This window comes from Neolamprologus brichardi, chromosome 10 (assembly GCF_056152115.1).
Source record: "Neolamprologus brichardi isolate AB-2024 chromosome 10, ASM5615211v1, whole genome shotgun sequence".
NCBI lineage: Eukaryota > Metazoa > Chordata > Actinopteri > Cichliformes > Cichlidae > Neolamprologus > Neolamprologus brichardi.
In genome coordinates, this window is record NC_142113.1 from 21,120,242 (window position 1) to 21,141,090 (window position 20,849).

The following is a 20,849-nucleotide window of genomic DNA, read 5'->3' on the forward strand; positions in this document are numbered from 1 at the left end:
ATTGATTATAGGTCGTCACCTCATCCAGCTTGGCCTACAATGAATTACGAACGCAGCCAAGACTGTCAGACTCTCAACTCTGCTGCATTAATGTCATGACATTTGGTCTCCTGCTTTAGGGCCAAATATAAGCCAAAGGTCTGTCCACTCCCTACATCTGAAAGCAGAAAATGTAACATGCACAGGAAGCAGTAAAATTGGCACAAGAAACAATTCCCAAACTAACGCATATTGAATAGATATATGTATATATACGCAACAATAAAATCCTCAATTCCTCCTTTAAAATCCTTAATGTGCGCCTCTTGCATTCCATGTCTAAATTAGGACAATTTCTCTGAAACCCTGTATGTTTGCTTTTATGTTCATGGGCTTTTAAACTGCAAGGACTAGAGCTTCTAGTAGTTTTATGTGACACTTGAATAAAAAGGATTTAAGATGAGGCAACAGAGTGGAAAAATAACCACATATTTGCCTCATATTTAGAGGTAGCTGAGCTCAAAAGCAGAGCTTGAAGGATGATCCCAGAAACAACTAAATATAAAAAAAAAACCCAAACATCTATATCAAGCTGTAACTAAACAGCAGACAAGGTCAAAAAGTGTTCAGTTTTACACTGCCTGTGAGTAGCCAGTAACTAATTCACTGGAGGTTTAGAGATATTTAACTTTTAGTAGGGTAATTACTACATTTCCATGTCCCAATCTGTTTGTTCCTTTGGGTGACAATTCATCAGCTGGGATTTAACCATCGATGTGTGGCTGTACAAATAGCCAGAGGGATGTGATGATGATGACAATGATGATGATGAAGTATTGATTGCACAATTGCCAGCTGGGATTATTGATAAGCCGAAATCCACACAGGAAATAAATCCAGATAAAGAACACAAAAAGAAGCGAGATTTATGCTGCAAGCGTGCAAAGGTTTGCACGATTACACGACAACATGGCGCTAAATTTAAGACACCTGTAATACTGGTTAGGATCAAATGTAAGAGCAGAGTTTTAAAGTATGCATGACTGAAGGGATTTGAGCTCATAAAGAGATTTACTTTAAAATGCAATAAAAACTTTTTTTCCCCTCCCATGTGTTTTAAGGCCTTGGCGTCAAAAAAAAAAGAAAAGAAAAAAGTGAATATCATTCAGAGCGTGTAATTGAACTACAAGATGTCAGAGTAAGCATGTGTGTGCGTGGCAGGGAGGGGGGGATTCATGTATATTACTCTTCTGTTTGACCGCCTGTGCGGCTGAGCCCCGTCATCCGTTGCATTTTTGCTCATCTGTCGTCACTTCTTCCTCTTTCTCGCTGCTGCCTTTCACTAAATCCAGCCGAGAGGCCAAAAGTGAAGAACATCGGAGCAAAAAAGGCAGATAATTATTCTCGACACAATTAGCTTCTTTTTGAATAAATCTACAACGTGACGCTACGGCATTTCAGCAGTGACGCACAAGCAAAGAAATCATACAGTGAATACCACTGCTGACTGTGCTCCGGGGGCAGAAGGTAATTTTTAGCCTGATTACTCTTCTACTATGTCATTACCCTGTGTTTGTGTGTGTGTCATGCTCATTATTTGCTGTGGGTCATCAAAGATGAACATTTGCCACTGAAGTCACCTACCACAGCGGCAAGGTCATGACCCTGTAAGAGGGGGGGGGGAAAAAAGGAGGCCTGGGTTTGGTCACTCTGAATAGATTTATTGTGTGTAGCATTTACTCTATGCTGTGCCTGCTGTGGTGGATCAATAACAACTAGAGTGTATTTTAACTCTGCTTATCAAACTAACCTCAGATTATTTTAACAGATTCTTTCTTTCCAATCTGAACAGTTTCTTCCCGGGAGCTCTGTATTCTTTTAGCCACACCGAGTTTGCTCCACTCGCTCGTGTCCTCCATGCAGAGAGCTTTTATAATAAGCTTTGCATTATCTGAAAATACAAACCAAATGTCCGCCGTTTTCTCATAACCTGAGTTTACCACGCAGGTTCGGTTAGAAAAGAGTCTCAGATGCATTGATGGTTGAACAAAGAGACCTGTGATTGCACACAGTCCTGTACAGCTGACTCATCAGAAGCTCCTTGAGAGCAGTTGTGTTCAGTGCCTTTTCTTTGCATTCTTTATTCACTTCCCCACCAAGGTCCTCTCAGCCAAATTAAGGCTCAGGCCCACTGACCGCCTGATGACAAACACACTTCCTTCCTGGATCGCCTCCTTAACCTTAAAAGTGTGCCCTAATGCGAATGAGAGAGAGTGCTGGATGTTGGCTTAGAAGAGAGGCTCTCTAGCTGGAAATAGAAAGTATTTTATTGTGGCATCTATCAGAACAGCTGCATCTGAATGGCTTCAGTACAAAATTGCTTATTTAACTAAAAAATGTGATTCACACTTCCATGGGAGTGAATCACATCTTCAAAGGAGTCGTATCAATGTGGAAAAAGAGAATAAACCACCTTCACCAGAATAAACTGACCGACTCTGAGAGAAACTTCTCTGCCCTTGTGAGTCGTGACAAAAACGGTTTTATAATCCACTTGACAGATGGACATTTGTCATGTAAATGCTCCGGTTCTATTTTAAGATTTTCTGCTCTCACCCTTGAGTTAAGTGACATTTACTAGTTTCTGAGATACACCCACTCGTGGCGGGCGCTGAAGGTGGATGACCTTCTGCCGTTTAATATCTGCAGGGGTGCAATGTTCTCATAAAACTGGCGAGCACAATAACAAACCAGCACCGGTGCCAGTCTGTTGATGCACTTGCGGTGATACTGAACGTGGAGCCATCAGTAGGTTTGATTCTCTTCTACTTATTTTTCCAGGGATGTGTGAAACTGTGTATAGCGTAAAACATCAGCCTCACAACAGGGAAACAGCAACACTACCACTAAAAAACCTTAATAATTAACACTGAGCGCCTGCCACCATTGAGGTAAGATTAATATGAAATCAAAGCAACAGGAATTACTCTAGAGCAGGGGTGGGCAACTCCAGGCCTCGAGGGCCGGTGTCCCTGCAGGTTTTAGATGTGTCCTTGAACCAACACAGCTGATTTAAATGGCTAAATTAGCTCCTCAACATGTCCTGAAGTTCTCCAGAGGCCTGGTAATGAACTAATCATGTGATTCAGGTGTGCTGACCCAAGGTGAGATCTAAAACCTGCAGGACACCGGCCCTCGAGGCCTGGAATTGCCCACCCCTGCTCTAGAGTCACAAAAGGGCTCCTTCATCGTAAATGCTCAGAGAAACCTGCTTCTGAGCCCCCACTGGGTGTTTCCTGCTTCTTCTTCTTTTTTTTAGTGAGGCAGCCCTCTTTAGATATATTACACTGAAACGCCTGGTGGCATATCTTGTAAGGGAGCCCAAAATCCACAGTGGTACCCTCTGCTGTAGACATGACTGACCAATCCACTGCCAAACTTGCCGGGTGACCGACTGACTGGGTGGGTGGGTGTGTAGCTGGATGACTGGCTGTTTGGCCACTTGCCTCATGATCTCTCTCTGACTGATTTATCCACATTTCCTCCAGATTTGCTGTCTTGCTGTCTGTCTGCCTGCATGTGAGTGTGACTGGCAGTGCCATTGATCACCCATGCTCTCTATTGATCATGTCAAGTAATTATAGTGAGGCAGAAAAGCCACCTAACCTAACAGCCACCTAATAATCACTGATGCAATCCACATGTGAGAAATCCTCTTTATCACTGGTGTGCATCATTGCTTCTGATTGCATAGACAATTATCTGGGGAGTGGAAAAAGTGCACTGCTCTTCCTAAAACCTTTACAGGGTCCTCAGCACCTTTAGGACTGACCAGCAGCGCGTTTATCAGCGAGAATGCATGGCAGAAAAATGTTGCACAATAACGCACATTCTGTACTGAAGAGTCTCCAAGGGACATAGTGCTGCTGCTGCTGCTCCTGATAGTGGCATTAATAATGGATAGGCCTACACTGGTTGCAATATGATTAGCTTATACCAGAGTGGCCTATTTCCCCTGAATGACATGCACAGATAATGCCTGGCTTGCCCCCCTCTCGCCTTATATTAAAAAAAGAGACGAAGAAGATCTCCGCTTGCTCTGATGGTCAGTGGTGGAGCCTGTGTGCGCTCGGCTGCTGCGTAAATCACGTTTTAATCTAATGGAATGTAACGGTGCCTAATTAAAGAAGCTGTGAACATAAGCGGGCCGGATGAGAGAGAGAGGTGGTGGGAGGGGGGAGCGTAATGCTGTTTATACAAGCTACCCTTTGTGAGGAAAAAGATGCTGGTCGCTTGATGCATGCATGCAGGCAGGCTGCCTATCTATACAGTAAGCAGTGATGGTATGCTTAACCTACAGTCAAGGTGTTTCTTCTTGGGTCCGCTGACTTCGTGCGTCGTGGCCTTGCAGACGGCTTTGCTGATGGCAGACCCGGTCATGCTGTGCTGTGCGGCGGCGATCCGGTCGGTCAAAGACTGTCCCGACATGTTACGGAGGAGGAGGAGGCGGTGGTGGTGGAGGAGGAGGAGGCAGGCGGAGGAGTGATGGTCGAGTCCGGGTGGGGGGAACCGGGGAGGACGATCAAAATGTCTTTAGCGGCAGGGAAGAGGAGGTGGAGGAGGAGGGTAGTGCCCTCTGTGAGAATCGGCCAGAGGAGGGAGAAGAGGAGGAGGTGGTGGTGGTGGAGGACAGCAGCGTACACGGACGAGGATCCGGTGGGAGAATTCATGCGGCGGCCAAATAAAGCGTTAAACGGTCACACATCCAGAGAAGCATCCAAAAATCCAGCGCAGGGCAACAGGGTGGCCCAGCTGCAGAAATAATCAACCTGCTTGTAAAAAAGAAGAAAATCGGTGTAGCCTGTCAGAGCGGCCTGCATCCAAAGCTGGTCAGTGTATTAATATAATCTACAGTATCCCTGAAATAGACGCTGCTGAGGGTGAAATGCCGGCGCAGAGAGTCCGTGCCAGAGCGCTGAATCACAAAAAAGCAATGTCAGTGATAGAAAGACGGCCGGCGATGATTATGAAATCTATGCGGCATCACCATGACTGAAGACTAATTTTTCAAAGACACGGGCTGTAGCATTGTCCTTTCCCTCCCCTTTTCCTTCTTCTTCACCCGGTATCTCCTCTGAACGTGTGCACAGATCCGACTGCAAGCGCCTCTCTGATCCGCACACAGCACCCCGCGCTGGCTGCATCAAACCTCAGCCGCTGTGATTTTTATCCCCAGTCTTTTTAATCTTCTTTACAAAAGGGTGTATTTCTCTGCTGAGGTTTCCGATAGGCCAATTCTGATTTTTTTTTCTTTTTTTTTTTCTTTTTTTTTTTTGTCAGTCAAACTTGTGTGTAAAATGGCAGCACATGAATCAGGTGACTGAGAAACGAGGGCGATTGGACCACTTCTCGGGTCCGGGGAGGGCATCTTAAAGCAGAAGGCTTTTCAAGGAGAGAAAAGCATCAGCTGGTTTATCACCTTAGTGCATACGGACAGCACAAGAGTGTGATGTGCAAACTCTCCCTGGTTATCTGCTGTCCAATGAAATGTAGACACATAGTGAGGAAAAACCACTAATAATAACAACACACAAAAAGATGTTTTATTCCTGTAACGCTTCCTATGAAAAGGTCCCTCTGACCCCGTGTGTTTTAGTTTGTGCTTTTAAATCCCAGGAAAACCAGATGGTGACGTTTATTGTAAATAATTCCCCACCAATATTCCACCTCCAGTTTTTAACTTAATACTATAAGGGAGCTTTAAGTAATCGTTTTTGCTTTAATATCTTTTCACCGTTACAGTGAAATGTAGTTCCTGGAATGAAACGGTGTTCTCCTAATGGTAAAATAACTCACAGGAGGGTATTACTTAAATAGCTTAAAAGATATTTCCTTGTGTTATCCAGAAAGCTTTAGAAGATATTCTCTGGACCACAATCACACACTTTCACACTGCTAAAATTTAAACCCTGCAGGAACTTCTGTCCCTGTTTTGTCAATTTATTTTAATTTCAGCACTCTTTATTTTGGTGTAAACTGTATGTGCAACATCCTTTAGAGCAGGGGTGTCAAACTCCAGGCCTCGAGGGCCGGTGTCCTGCAGGTTTTAGATCTCACCCAGGGTCAACACACCTGAATCAAATGATTAGTTCATTAACAGGCTTCTGGAGAACTTCAAGACATGTTGAGGAGGTAATTTAGCCATTTAAATCAGCTGTCTTGGATCAAGGACACATCTAAAACCTGCAGGACACCGGCCCTCGAGGCCTGGAGTTCGACACCTGTGCTTTAGAGGAAAGTTGCTACTAAGACATGCATTGCGGTAGTTAATGTCATGCTCATTTTGGGCTTTTAATGGTTTCGTTCAGTTTTCCTTTTTCCAGGCTGGAATGATTGAACAGTACACATCTTTGATGACTTCAAATTTCAGATTTAGAAAATTTGGGAAGGTCTCTTGTGATTTCTAAACAACAGTGGATTCAAAAATCATTGATTCAAACTACTGTACATAAGTAAAAGTTGTTTTTATGTGTCACCATCTCCACTTTGCCAGGATCTGGAAGAAGACACAAACTGTCACCCTCAACCAGGAACTAGCAAGCTTACTGTGAGCTGGAAACTTGTGGAACAGCAGTGCCGTAGTCCACAGTGAAGTGTGTTTTACATCACTGGACTGAGAAGGCGCCGAGCAAGGCGAGTGCCTGCTCCAAAATTACACCTTCAAGCTCTATTTGAATTTTCAGCTGCTCACATGGACAAATCAAACGTCCTCTGGAAAAAAGTTTGATAGTCAGACGAGACCAAGGTTGAGCTATTTGGTCACAATGACAAAGAGGTATGTTTGGAGGAGTAAAGGAGGTGAGGCTTTCAAACCTAAGAACAATGCACCAGCTTGCAAGCATGGTGGTGGTAGCATCATTCTCTGGGGCTGTTTAGCTGCCAGTGGTACTGGTACACTGCGCAAAGTGGATGGTTTAATGGAGAAGGGCAGCTACCTCCGAATTTTCCAACATGATCACAATGATCAGCTTCAAATTGAGGACAATGATCCCTTCTTGAATGACTTTGCCAAAGCCCCAACCTCACACCAATAGAGCTTGTTGACGGCTACTAAAAGTGTCTGGTAGAAGATGCTTGCATAATCATTGTACCACGGACAGAACAGGTCAAAGAAATCATTAAAAGTCCCAAATTACCATGACATTCATGCCCATGATTACTGAATGTAAACGTTTGACTACAGCCATACAACAAATAGACAATCTTAAAGTTAATCTGCTGCTCAGTTATTTACCCTGGTATAAAAAATGCCTAAAATACTGAAACATATTGATCAACATTTCCTTAAAATGCAAAGTAACAACCTCAAATTTTCCCTGCCAACAAACTAGAACCTAAAGATATTCACTTCAGAATGACATCAAGAGAACAACTGTAAATCCTCAGAAGCGTGCAGCTGTAGGAAGAGAAACTTTGCTTTAAAGTAAATCTAAATGCATTATACGAATAGCTACAGATTAATTGGATAATTCTTTCAGTAGTATTGTTCATTTGAAGGAGTGTTGATTTAAGTGACATGTAGTTGAGGCAGAAAATCTAGTAGTCTGGTCCACAGAGAGTGCAGACAAATGCCTTTATTCTTAAGGGCGTGCTATTGCACATCAAAGGCAGTGAAGAAAAATATAAAACAGATGCCTAATTTGAAAACATGGACCTTCAAATAACACACAAGACAAGCTCAACAAAAGCGGCTGTGCAGAAGAAGAGTAGCACAGACCACATTTTTTTATTGGACTGACAAGAAGTTGATTTTAAAGCTGAAGAAAATGTCCCATTTGAAAAAGAGAGCCAAGAGTTTGTGGTGAAAGTTAAGAGTGAAATACTTCAAAAAATGAGATTCTTCACTGAAACCACATTTAAAATACAGACAACACGTGTAAATTAGCAGCCGACTGAATATCCATCAGTATATCAGGAAGAGGCAGTGCACTGGAGGACCCACAGATGTCTTAATTGTTTTATTCTTACAGCTGTTTCTAATTAATGAATTCAGAAACAGTCTTTAGTATCTTATCAGCTAATTGAATGGTCTTTTTAGTGGCCATATCTGCTAAACTGTCTCCCCTCCAGGGTCCCCGATACTTCTCTGTTTGTTCCTGACTGCAAAGGATTCTTGTTTAGTTTCCTCAGCACTGTACCAGAACAGATTTTCCACTTCATCAGCTCACGATGCAGTGTAGAAGGAAAATATATTCAACGAGATTGGTGCAAAGCAAAAAACATCACACTTAGTGTTATTGTTGGCTAAATTCTTTGTTATGATTGTTATTATTATTATTATTCCTCTAGGCCACCAGTGGGCAATTAATTTTCCCACAGGGGCCACATGATAAACTGCACCCACACCAATAAGATGAGCTGATTTCTGCTCAGTATTAATTTCATATCTCAACAAGCTGATTGGTGTGGCTCTCCACAGCAGTTCCAGCTTCTCATGTGATTCCTGTGGGAAAATTAATTGCCCACCTCTGCTCTGGGCTTATCTCCTCAAATATCTGGGCCTTATCATAGAGGCACTGTTGATGCACCACATCCATTGGCTTGGCAGTGGATATTAGACCAAGCGCGCCCATAGGCAATATAAAACATTGAGCTAATTTTGGGGTTGGAAAAATTAGGCCAGTAGGAAAGTATCTTAAACCTGCCTTCTATCTGAAGCCACGAGGTGGCGATAGCTGTTGCAAAGAGATTTCATTCCCATACAGCAGTTATTTCTGAACCCAAGAGTGTGGCGCTCACATGTGGCCCACCCAATATTAAATGTTCACTCAAATCCATATACAAAAGAGAGTGATGTAGGTCCTTGAAAATCCTATTAAAAAAACATAGCCAACACAGTGTGTTTGCTATAAACTGCTAATGCTACCGAGTCACACACAAAGAGACTGTATATGACTTCTCGTCCCAGCTGAGTTGAGGTCAGTGCTTCAAGCAGCAGGGTTGAACAGTATGAAGCCCCTCCCTGAGTCAGGCTGTTTTCCCAATTCCCAGTCTATATGTTATCCAAAGCTGAGCAGCTGCTTTTATGTATCTCAAGCTCACAATGCAGTATTCATGACGTTGACATTTTTAGTGAGCGGTTAAACACAGATAGAAACGTAGGCCGAGGAAAAGTGCAAATAACGCAAGGAAGACTCATGTTTTTGTGTCTGTGTTCACACTGCAGGCAAAAAAAATCTAAGTTTGGAATTATTTTTCATGTTACATCAGTGTCAGAAAGAAAGTGCCACAGAGAGCCGTCAGTTCAAATATCAGTGTCACACTGTCGATTCAAAGCAAGTTAAAGAAGCAAGAAAGTGCTAATAATAAAAACTGCATGTACCAACTTTTTTTCTTTTTTTTTAGTGTTTTGATTTCTAAAATTGTTAAAGTTTGTGTGGAGGGACAAAAAAAATGGATAAAGAAATAAAGTAATAAAAATCACATTTTGATACCCACAGAACTTCGAAGACTTTAAACGCTTTTAAGATGTTTTTAAAATCAAATCTATCACTCTGAGCCAGAATTTTTCTCAAAGCGGTCCCTGAGTCAAACATTTCTCGTGGCCTTCCCGTCTTGGTCACCTGTTGATGTCAGACATTACCATTTTGAACACGAGGAGCAGCCAAGATGCTGCTGTGATGTCGTAGCGCATCCAGACAGGATGAGCGAACCAGGTTCTCGCTCAGTCACTAGACTCTCCTCGTTTCTCAGAATGTGCTCTACCAAGCAGCGGGCTGCCTCCTCAATGTTTGTGTTTTCCTAAGTGAGAAAAAAAAAGAAAAAGTAAGACAGCTGTGATGAAATCTTTACAGCCACACCAGTGCAGCAGACACACACAGATTTTAATATCTCAAGAGAAGCTGAATTGATTGCCATTAATTCATATTAAACTCAGAATGAGTCCTATAGAAGCTATAATTTTCCTTACTTTTCATATAGTGACAACACATTCAATTCAGTTTTATTTACATAGCACTAAATCACAACAACAGTTGCTTGCAGGTGTTTTGTATTGTAAGGTCAAGACCCTACAATAATATAGAGAAAACCCCAACAACCAGATGCAAGCACTTTGGCGACAGTGGGAAGAAAAAACTCCCTTTAACAGGAAGAAACCTCCAGCAGAACCAGGCTCAGGGAGGGGCGGCCGTCTGACACATCAAGGTCAACCTTACAGCAGGCAGCTGGATTGATGACAGCTGGATTGATGACGGCTGGATCGCTACTTCTCTTAGCAATCTGATTTTGTTGTTCTCCAAAGATTTTTTGAGAGGTTTACGGTGAACAAAGTTCAACATATCCAGGCTTTTCCCAGTCAGAGATAACGAGTATTAAGGCAGTGGTTACCCGCCTTCTCTGTTAAACCAGTTTTTCTGCTTCAGCCTCTGTGCACGCTCACATACTGTAAGAGAGCCTATTCCAGTGGAGCAATTCAGCACTTCCTCCTCCAATCAGAGACATTATCAGAGGAACAGGTGATCTCTAAGAATTATAGAGAATATAGCAATAAAATGCAACATTGCTGCAAATAAGGCTATCTTTCTGTTGTGAATTTACCAGCATCAAAAGCGCACAAAGGGGTAAAATATCTCACTCTATTATATTTATTTTACCGCACTGTGCTGCCGTTCACTTCTAATGTGATGGCAGCACATTAAAGCTCTGAAACACCAGCGGTTATTCAGAGTGATGCAGTCAATTAATTGTATTGGTTTAACAGGTATTCTCAGAAATAAATAGCCAACAAATATAAATGTTTACTATTTTGGGTTCTAGTAGCTGCCATCGCAGCAGTTTAAATCAGACATAGCGGCACATCTACGCCCGAGCGTAAACATTCATTTTCTGCATCACCGACCGAATGCCAGCAAAATCCTGTGAGAATGCGACTCGACTTTAAAGCTGGGCCTCATTTAGTGGTGTAAGGTACAACTTATAAACCTTTTTCCTTCAGCCCAGAATCTGTACAACGCCTAAAGCGCACTGGAATCAGTGAAAATGTGATGCTTTCAGCTGATTTTAAACTGAAACGCTGCACATAAATTGCTCCTGGCCAGGTTAAGCATTCACCATAGGTTACCATAGTGATTTAGCCAAGAAAAAAAATTACGATTACCGCATTAATTTAGAGCAGAGCTAGACTCTTTGGGAATAGGAATGCATGCTTGGCAGGGGACTGATGTCATATTATTTGATTTCTAAGTGTGAGCAGCATGTTTCATTGTAGGATGAAGGCAATCACTCAGGACAGCGTTGTGTTGATTTGTGGACCCAAACGCCTCCCACAGCATAACTTTGCATCAGAGCCCCTCACTGAGGGCTTTAACGGTCCAGGCTTTTCCTTTCATTTGTCACACATCTACAGCTCTCTTTCAAACTGCCCACATGTCAGTCACTCTTTATGTACATGAACCTTTGTGTACAGTAACTACACCGCGCCTTTACCTCACACTCTTGTGTGTAACTCATTGGAAAGGCATTAAATGAGAAGAAAAAGAAGAGTCTAGTTCACACCAGAGTGCTGGAATTCCTCTGTTTGCCTCCCAAGAGGACGGCAAATAAACTTGTCTGACTTTGAGTGAAACATTTTTTGAATCGTTTGTTTTTACGGGAAGCTTCTGTTGAAATGCTCCAGTTTCCCCCCCAAATATGCAAATATAACCCGATTTTGGGCCTTGCTTGTATGGCACAGAGTTATCATTTAGCTAGTCAAAGAAAGACCTCTAACCTTTAACAATTTGCAGAGAAATCTTTGGTATACTCAACGATCTGTCTAAGAAAATCTACAGCTTGTTGCAGAGATTGCATCAAACGCCACGTGGGTCTCCTCTCTCACACCTTTGCAGAAGTCTCAAACCATCCGACGAAGCCGTTCTCCCTACAAAAGACGTCGAGTTTGGGCTGCTGGGAAACCAGCTGGTCTGACTTGTTGGCCAAGAGTACAGCTGGAACTGGCCTCCCATGGTTCAGTGTCACCTTTGGACAGAAGAAAGTTGAGCTGGATCACATTATTTTTTAAATAAATTGTTAAATGGCCCTGTCTTACCTTAAAGCACACAAACAGAAAAATATCAGTGTGCCCTGTAGTCTCTCTGTAAAGACATTTTATCACAAAAGCAAACCAATAACAAAGTATTACTGACAACTATACGAGCTGAAGAGATTAGAGTGCTAATTTTGGCTTGTTCTCATCATGGAGTGGTTTTTGGCTGCTTTAAAGTGTCAGGAAGCTTTTTCAGAGGTGCGTGTTCACCCTCAGAAATCCTCTCACATCTTTTATGATGTCTCTGTCCAAAGATGCTCCCCCTTTCATGCAACAGTCTGCAAAAAATAAGTTGTAAATTTTATTTCCCTTTCAAGTTCTGCTTCTTCATTTTCTGCCATTTCATGCACATCAAAGTGCAAGGTTTTTCAAAAGCCCGTGACATTAATCTACATTTGAACAATGACTGATAATTTTCCACATATACAAAAGGAGATCATAAACATGTGTGACTACTCCCATTAAAAAAAAAAAGAAGCAAAAACCTGATTTAAATTTGCCCAAAATCCTCTTTCAGATCATCTGCTCAGTTGCCTCTGCTCTGCTTTGTTCGCTCCTCTGTTGTATAAAAATAAGGACCCTTCAACTTGGATATCAACCAAGAGCACGATTGTGATCTGTTGGGCTTTTTTTCCAACTTTCACTGCACTAATGCAACTATAGCTCCCAATGCAAGATCCCAAAAACAACACCAGAAGTGATGCAAAGGGGCAAAAGGAGAAAACATGTGGGTAAATGTAGCAACCTGAGGTTTTTGCCTTTTATGGGAAACGCTGCTGGATCCCTGTGAGAAGGAGAAAAAACACTGAAATACTGCAAAGAAAATAACAGAGGTTTTGAGTCAGTGGGGTGCTGTGATAGACTGGCAAGCTTTGCAGGGTGCACTCTGCCCTTCATCCAGTGACAGCTGGGATAGGCTCCAGCCCCTCCGTGACCCCGACTGCATAAACATTTAAGGAAACAGATGAATGGAGGGGCTAAAAACTCTGTCTCTCTCTTTAGTTGCGATCAGTCACCAACCATCCATCCATCCATTCGCTTCCGCTTATCCTTTTCAGGGTCACGGGGGTGCTAGAGCCTATCCCAGCTGTCATAGGGCGAGAGGCGAGGTACACCCTGGACAGGTCGCCAGTCTGTCGCAGGGCTAACACACAGAGACAAACAACCATTCACATTCACCCCCGCATTCACACCTATGGGCAATTTAGATTTTTCAATTAACCTATCCACACAAAGTGCATGTCTTTGGACTGTGGGCGGAAGCCGGAGTACCCAGAGAGAACCCACGCAAATACGGGGAGAACATGCAAACTCCACACAAAAAGACCCCGACCCGATGGTGGAATTGAACTCAGGCAACAGCGCTAACCACCATGCGATCAGTCACATGTGAGTAAAAAAAAAAAAGACAGAGAGAATGACGGTGAAGACAGAAAAGCCCAGCTTTATGCTTCTGCGGGTTCAGCCATCTGACCTTGGAGTCCAGGTCATCCTTCCACTTCAGCACGGCGTCGAACGTGGAGGCCCTCGTCACGTCAAACACCACCAGTGCTCCCACCGCCTCCCGGTAATAGACACGAGTCATGTTCCCGTACCGCTCCTGTCCTGGGATGAGACGCCATCAATTAGACACACGCACATACAAAGACTGCTTTCAAGTCCATAAAATTAAATCAAGTCACGTCATGGTTTATGAGTGCCAGTTATGGAGCTCTGTGTGTGCGTTTAGTCTACAGCAGCTGCCATCATGTGCCTGATATTATGAGCATGGGATCTACATTCCTCAACTAGGCATCAAACGGCAGGGAGTGACCCAGGCATCCAACACACACACACACACACACACACACACACACACACACACACACAGAAACACACACTCACTGGGTGGAAAATCTGCTTTTCTTTTCTTTGTTTTTCTTCTGCCTTTCACTTCTTAAATAAAAAAGTGTTATCCTCTTATTTATGACACTACAAAAAGACCTGAGTTAGATTAAGATGAAGATATTTATGTTCTAACTCTCCTCTAAATATCCTCTCAAGTGAATTTGCAAAGCGCCTTTCCTTCCAGAAGCAGCTTTCACGGCTGCTGATGGTGAAACAAATGGTTCTTGTTCCCAAAAACCCCAAAACACACACACACACACACACACAAACACCGTTGTATCACCTGATATATATAAGCCTTAAACCAGTGGGTCGTTAAAGTTTGACAGACCTGCAATATCCCACAGCTGTAGCCGGATCACAGTGTTACTGTCCCACTGCAACACCTTCAGGGCGAAGTCCACCCCAATGGTGGCTCGGTAGTGCTGGGAGAAGATCTGATGCACATACCGCTTGATTATGGACGTCTTCCCCACTCCTAAGTCTCCGATGACCAGGACTTTGAAAAGAAGCTCCTGCTGCATGGCTGCAGGCTCGGTGATATTATGAAAACTTTCCGAAGGATGCTGAGACACATCAAAACCACAGAGCAGCTACAGTAAAGACATTTCCTTCCGTCCTGCTGCGAACCGAAATATTATCACGTGATCTTCTATCGTCGAGAAGCGGTCGCACTCGTCTGCAATCACCGGAGTCCAGCAGTCTAAATAAAATAAGGACAGCGTGAGTTCGCTTACTTCAGAGCAAACTGCAAACTTCAGCAGAAAACTCATGGTGCGTTCACACACTCCTCGTAAACATAAGCTTCATTTTAAATTCCATCTGATGTCTTGTAATATTCGAAGAAAGCAACTCTGCAAATAACAAATTAATATCTGTCATTTAAATGTCAGAAAGTTGTGTAAAATGGATCGATGACGTCTTTGGATGTTTTCAATTAGAAAAAAAAATGATCGATTTAAGCTGAAGTTAGCAAATATTAGATTGTTTTACTATTTAAAAAGCAGCAATAAATGTTTTCATGACTAAATCATTTCTGTAGCCCTACATCGTGATTGCACGGATATGTGTTATCAGTGTCCATCATGGCTAAAGTCAGACAGCACCGTTATTGTAATGGACCCGAAAACCAAATGCAAATCAAAGAATCCAAACTTGATTTCAGGCTAATGTGTTGGACTTTACTTCTGAACTGAATGGAGTTTTCAATATCAATAAATAAGATCAAATAAAACGTGCAAATGCGCTTTAGTCTTTACCTAAGAACGATCAGTGCTCCATGCTGAGAAAGAGCACTGCAGGTGCCATTTTTGTTTTGTGAGTGTTGATATGAGAAGTACAGAAGGAGTTGGAATGTGGTAGTCAGGGATAACAGAGGTATGTGAGGGTGGTGCAGGTCATGTATGAGGAGAGTGGTGGTGGACTGGTGGGAAGGTCAGATGGGTTCAGGGTGGGGGTGGACTATGATGTTTTGCAGACAACATTGTAATGTGTAGTGAGAGTAGGAAGAAGGTGGAAGCGACGCTGGAGAGGTGGAGGTGTGCTCTGGAGAGAAGAGGAGGCAAAGTTAAAGAGGCAATTTTTGGACATGTGCAGAAGAGTAATAGTGGTTATACTGCATATACTTATTTTTAGTGTACTGAAATGCAGTTTAACAAAATAAAATACATTTTCTTTATAGAAGTACATAGTAGGTTAAAATGAAAATACTCCAGCAAATATTGTACTTATAATACTAGAGCAAATAGAATAAGTTTAGTTGTTTTCCACTGGCCGATCATTCGCTGTCACCCTGGAGGTCTAGGGAACAAAAATATTTATAAATGTATTTTTGTAAGTACTAAGTACTGATATGAAATAATCTCATGTGTGTTCGTTTCTTATTTTCCGTTCTTTTCCCGTATAGCACGTGAATGCATCGCCCCGGGAATCCGCTGCTGCGCTGCTGTGCGCGCCATTACGGTAATGGTACTGATGAGGGCGAGGAAGAGACGTGAGTGCGATGCTGCTGCTGTGTTCTGCTGCCATTTCATCAGCGGATCATCGCGGAAATATCAACAGCCCCGCTGTAATGAGCCAGCGGATCGGATCACCTGTCGGGCCACACACCGCTCACCCCGTTTTCAGCCTTTAAACCGGCTCACAAAGCGATGCTGCACAGGAGGCCCTGCTAATGCTCTGTATGTTACCGCCTGGGGTTTTCTGTAAGCAACAACAGAACCAGTGCTAGACTAGGGGTCATTTTTTTCTTCTTTTTTGGAAACACAATCATCAATATGGGGTTTCTTTTTTTCAAGTACTGAGCTCTGAACTTGAGGTAGGTCACACTTTATTAGTTGTTTAATTTAATTGTTGTCCAGAAAAATAATTAACTAAGTAGAGAATGCTCATTGAGCTAAGAGGGTTGGGCCTTGTGATTAAAACAAATATATATATATAAATAAAGAACCATATAGTTTGTTGCATCATTAGTAGCACAGGGCGCCTTCTTCCTATCTATGATGATTTTTAAGCTACTATATTAAACCTGAATTCTGGCTTTATTCAAGGCCTCATTGTGTGTTATTGCTCTATAACAACCACTCTGCTATCCACATGGGGGCTGACTACGCCACTGTTTATTGAGTTGGAGAGGAGTGGCCTCCCCCTCCCTCTTTCAAATTAGATCACCCATCTGTAAATCACATGGCCACTGCTGAGACGCTATGAGCCTATTATTCCCATGTTTAGGGGAAAGCCATAATCCCAAAAAATATCCTTCTAGTCAGCAAAATCTCTGGATTAAATGTAATGTTTGATCTGTTTAAACTCATTTAAGCAGATCTTCTTTTTCTGAAAAAGAAGGAGGGGTTTGTGGAAGCTTTAAAGTCTGATGTTTAATCTACAACTGTTTCCATCCCCGTTGAAGGATCCAAATTTGAAGACATGAACAGCAGGATTTTAATTGATGTTTTAGATTTTATATTTACAAAAATCCTTCCATTAGATGATGCAAAATATTTGGTTTTGTGAAGGAGAGGATGCTCATTTCATTTCTTTAAGAGTCTCGTTTTAGTCTCAGTATTGGGCGTACTGTGGGTGACCCTGACTAAGTGAGTGGGTTTTTTTTTTTGTCTTACAGAACTTATTTCAATGAGAAATGGAGACTATATGGCTTTACCAGTTTCGTCTGATAGTCATCGGAGACTCCACGGTCGGCAAGTCATGCCTGATCCGGAGGTTCACTGAGGGCCGCTTCGCACAGGTGTCAGACCCGACCGTCGGGGTGGACTTCTTCTCCCGTCTTGTGGAGATCGAGCCGGGGAAAAGAATCAAACTTCAGATCTGGGACACGGCAGGACAGGAGAGGTTCAGGTAAAGACAGACTCCTGATTTCTTTCTCATGTGTCCACAAAAACAAGACTCTCCTCATACTTCAAAAGCACACACTACACATGCTTCCCTCAGATGGGCATTAAAGCTCAGTTAGGCCACGTTAAGATGACATGTTTTGACATTTTCCTTCATTAACATTAATGCATGAGTTCTCTGTCCATCTGCTGTTAACACTAAACTAAAAGTTTGTTAGGTGAAAACTATCTCAACCAGCTGGGTAATTAAGCTGTTTAACCTCATTTGAAAATTAAAGTTTATATTTGTGATCATTTCAATATCTTAATAAGAGAGAGAGGATAGGGAAGCCACAAAGTTTGCTCTTTTGGTTGGATTGGATCACAGTGTGGGGGGACGGACTTTCAGCTGCTCCTTTATTTCCCAAAGGGGTTGCCATAGCAGATGGATCCGCATGTTTTATTTGGCACAAATTTTATGCCGGTTGCCCCTCCTGATGCAACACTCCCATTAATCCAGCTCAGGACTGGCACAGGCAGTACACCAGCTTGTGTTTCCCTGAGGCTGGTTTGGGTCTCTTGCTGGTCTCGAAATAAAAAGAATCTACTTTTGGCAGATCCCTTATTCAAAAAGTGGTCGCCACAGCGGGTAGCTCTGCATGTTTGGAAGAAAAATAATAATTAAATTAAAAAAAACAAAGAAACCAAAAAACCCAGAATATCTCCAGTCTAATTCTTTACTGGGTTCAGAATTCACATTTTTAATGATTTGGCAATCATGGGAAAAAAAACTAGTCATGAAGTCATGACTATGTTTTTTTTAAAGGGTTCACTTTTAAATATGTAAATTAAATAATATAATATTTTTAAACTTGCAGCCAAGTGAGAACAGTTCACTAAATACAAATAAAATATTAAAAAGTAGTTTTTCAACCTGATGCTAATCACGTGTTGAAGAAGCTGGAAAGAGTTGTATATAACAGTATGGCCTACGTTCCCAGCTTCCAGCTTTTTGATTCATGCTGATATTGTGTAAGCATGGAAATCAGAGTGTATTTTTAAAAGAAAACATTTAAAAAAAAAATAGGGGAAATAATTAGTTGATCCCCTTCTGAATTTGTGTTTTTTCACTTACAAAGAAATGAATAGTCTCTAATTTTTAATGTAGTTTTTAATGTCGAGACACAGAATATCAATACAAAATCCAGAAAAAACACATTAGATGAATGTTATATAGTTGGTTTGCATGTCGCCGAACTGCGTCATGATGGGCTGACCTTTTGCCTCGCCACATTTATAGGCTCGTGTTAAGTTTGCCGGTGAACAAATGATTGAGGGAAAGCTTAGGAGAAAGTGATGTGATCAAGTGGTCTTTGGCATCAACTTTACCTGTCGTGTTTGGGGGAAGAGAGATGTTGAGCATGATTCAAAGAATACCATCCCCACTATCAAGCAAAGAGGTGGAAACATTTTTCTGCTAAGGGTACAGGACAACGTCACTGATTTAAAGACCAGAATCTTGGATGAAAACCTCCTTCTCTCAGCCAAAACACCAAAGATGGGTCATGGATGGGTCTTCCAGCATGACAGTGACCAAATGTGTCAGAAGTAAGGACGGACAGAGGTTCACCTGTATTCATCTGCAAAAGAAGAAAAGAACAAAAAATCGGTACAAATTGTATAACGGTAGTTTTTTTTTTTTAGCAAAAACTACTCAAACAGATGCAACTTGTTCATTTGTAGGGGACCGTTTTTTTTCACTGTGGGTGTGGTCTTCTGCCAGTTATTCACGTCTGCATTCCTGCACACCTCTTTCTGTGCAGGTCAATCACCAGAGCCTACTACCGCAACTCAGTGGGTGGCCTCTTGCTCTTTGACATCACAAACCGCCGCTCCTTTCAAAACGTCCACAACTGGCTGGAGGAGGCGCAGAGCCACGTCCAGCCGCACAGCATCATCTTCCTGCTGGTCGGCCACAAGTGTGACCTGGAAGCCCAGCGTCAGGTGACCCAGCAGGAGGCGGAGAAGCTGGCGGGGGCCTATGGGATGCGCTATGTGGAGACCTCTGCACGGGACGCCATCAACGTGGAGAAGGTGTAGTTTTTGTTTGTTTTTATTCCATATGTAGTTCATCTTTTTTTTAAATTAAAAAAGTGGGATATTATAGGAAAGGTTCTGCTTTGTAACAATAATATGGGTGGTATAAATAACTACAGGAGCACGAAGAAGACTGTCTCTCTCTGCCTTCTGCATGCAGGGTGTCTAAAACAAAAAGAGGTACTTTTATTAAAAGTAAGCAGTGATGGTGAAATAAGTGACAACAATTTGAAATATTCAATGCAAAACTCCTCATGAAAATGTTGGTTCTCTTAGACTTAAAGATGCATAATCCTAATACGCTACAAGCAGCATATATTGACATTTTTGCAGTTATTTTAAAAATTAATGATCAGAATGAAAATGATCTCCGTTGCTGAGCCTGCTCGTGATTCCTTCTCCAGGCGTTTGTGGATCTGACGAAGGACATCTTTGAGCTGGTGCGCAACGGGGACATCAAGATCCAGGACGGCTGGGAGGGCGTCAAGAGCGGATTTGTTCCCAACACCGTCCACTCCTCTGAGGAGGTCACCAAGAGCAGCCGGCAGTGCTACTGCTGATTCGGCTACAGCACGTTAGGGTGAGAGGTGATAATACTTCAATGGACTCCATATGTACAAGATCTCTTTTGCCATGGCTGCTCTCAGGCCAGTTTTAGGGGACTTTAATGTTTCCCCTTCAGTTACATACTTATTCATATAGACGTTATTTTAACATTCAATTGCCTGTTTAAGGCTCAAACTTGGGGCACTTTGTTGATGTTCCCAACAGGTGTAGAAGCACAAGAAGCATCCTGCCACTTCATCTTTCTGTGTGCATGCGTGTAACTGTAGTCATCCTGCTGTCTTTGCAGCTGCTACCGACACTTAAGCTTTACTCCACCTTTGGCCTTTCCTGACGTGTACAGTTATACTCCAGTGGCCAGTTCCGTTTCTCTTGCCGCACATGTATAAAAGACTATCAGTGTAGTGTATTTATACTCTTGTGTGACTTTAATTTGATGAATCAGCGATGCCACGACTGAGCCACGCCTCTTCCTTTTTTCTGGAAATGCCTCTGAATATACCGCAGCCCGTTGTGGACTATATTCGGCTGGAGAGAGGAGGCAGAAAGAGGCAGCAGCCTCGCCGACTGATTGTACGTCTGCACTACAAATCTGAGTGGCTTAACGCATAAAGAAGGTGGAGGTCGGTGAACTCCAAGCGAACCAAAGTTTCAGATGTCTCGTTTGTTCACCTGACCGCGGAGGAACGAGTTTGCACTGTGAAAATGATTAATGGTACATTTGTTCTTTGCTGGAAGAAAAACGTTACTGTAGCTGCTTATTTTAGCCTTGACGACTTGATCGATATGGCAAGTTCTCAGTTCATGTTTACTGCTCCGTGTTGGGTTACTGGTGAGAACAGGTGAGAAACTGTCCAAAAGCCTTTTGTATAGATCCCCATAGTGTTCAATTTGAAATAAAGATAAAG

General features: G+C 42.5%; 3 protein-coding genes across 7 annotated transcripts in view; 1 reads left to right on the forward strand and 2 right to left on the reverse strand.

Moving 5' to 3' along the window:
- LOC102793722 (phosphatidylinositol-binding clathrin assembly protein-like) overlaps positions 1 to 5,311 on the reverse strand; it is a 28,561-nt gene extending 23,250 nt beyond the window's left edge. For 3 of the 5 annotated variants that reach the window (XM_006784934.3, XM_006784933.3, XM_006784932.3), the window contains exon 1: positions 4,338 to 5,310. In XM_006784934.3, the coding sequence (XP_006784997.1) occupies positions 4,338 to 4,467 (130 nt within the window). In that variant the 5' untranslated portion in view covers positions 4,468 to 5,310. Of the gene's footprint in view, positions 1 to 4,337 lie in introns of all 5 variants that reach the window. The other 2 variants (XM_087847405.1, XM_035905299.2) reach the window with 2 other exon arrangements.
- Positions 5,312 to 7,695: 2,384 nt separating this feature from the next.
- On the reverse strand, positions 7,696 to 14,639 carry rab38c (RAB38c, member of RAS oncogene family). The gene is made up of 4 exons (XM_006784935.3): positions 14,283 to 14,639; positions 13,539 to 13,669; positions 11,860 to 11,997; positions 7,696 to 9,780 (listed from the first exon to the last, which is right to left on the reverse strand). Exons 1-4 carry the CDS (start codon positions 14,473 to 14,475, stop codon positions 9,619 to 9,621), a joined length of 624 nt encoding a protein of 207 aa, XP_006784998.1. The 5' UTR covers positions 14,476 to 14,639; the 3' UTR covers positions 7,696 to 9,618.
- A 1,287-nt stretch (positions 14,640 to 15,926) lies between these two features.
- On the forward strand, positions 15,927 to 20,849 carry LOC102794677 (ras-related protein Rab-39B-like). The gene is made up of 4 exons (XM_006784936.3): positions 15,927 to 16,268; positions 17,073 to 17,305; positions 19,104 to 19,374; positions 19,782 to 20,849. Exons 2-4 carry the CDS (start codon positions 17,091 to 17,093, stop codon positions 19,935 to 19,937), a joined length of 642 nt encoding a protein of 213 aa, XP_006784999.1. The 5' UTR covers positions 15,927 to 16,268; positions 17,073 to 17,090; the 3' UTR covers positions 19,938 to 20,849.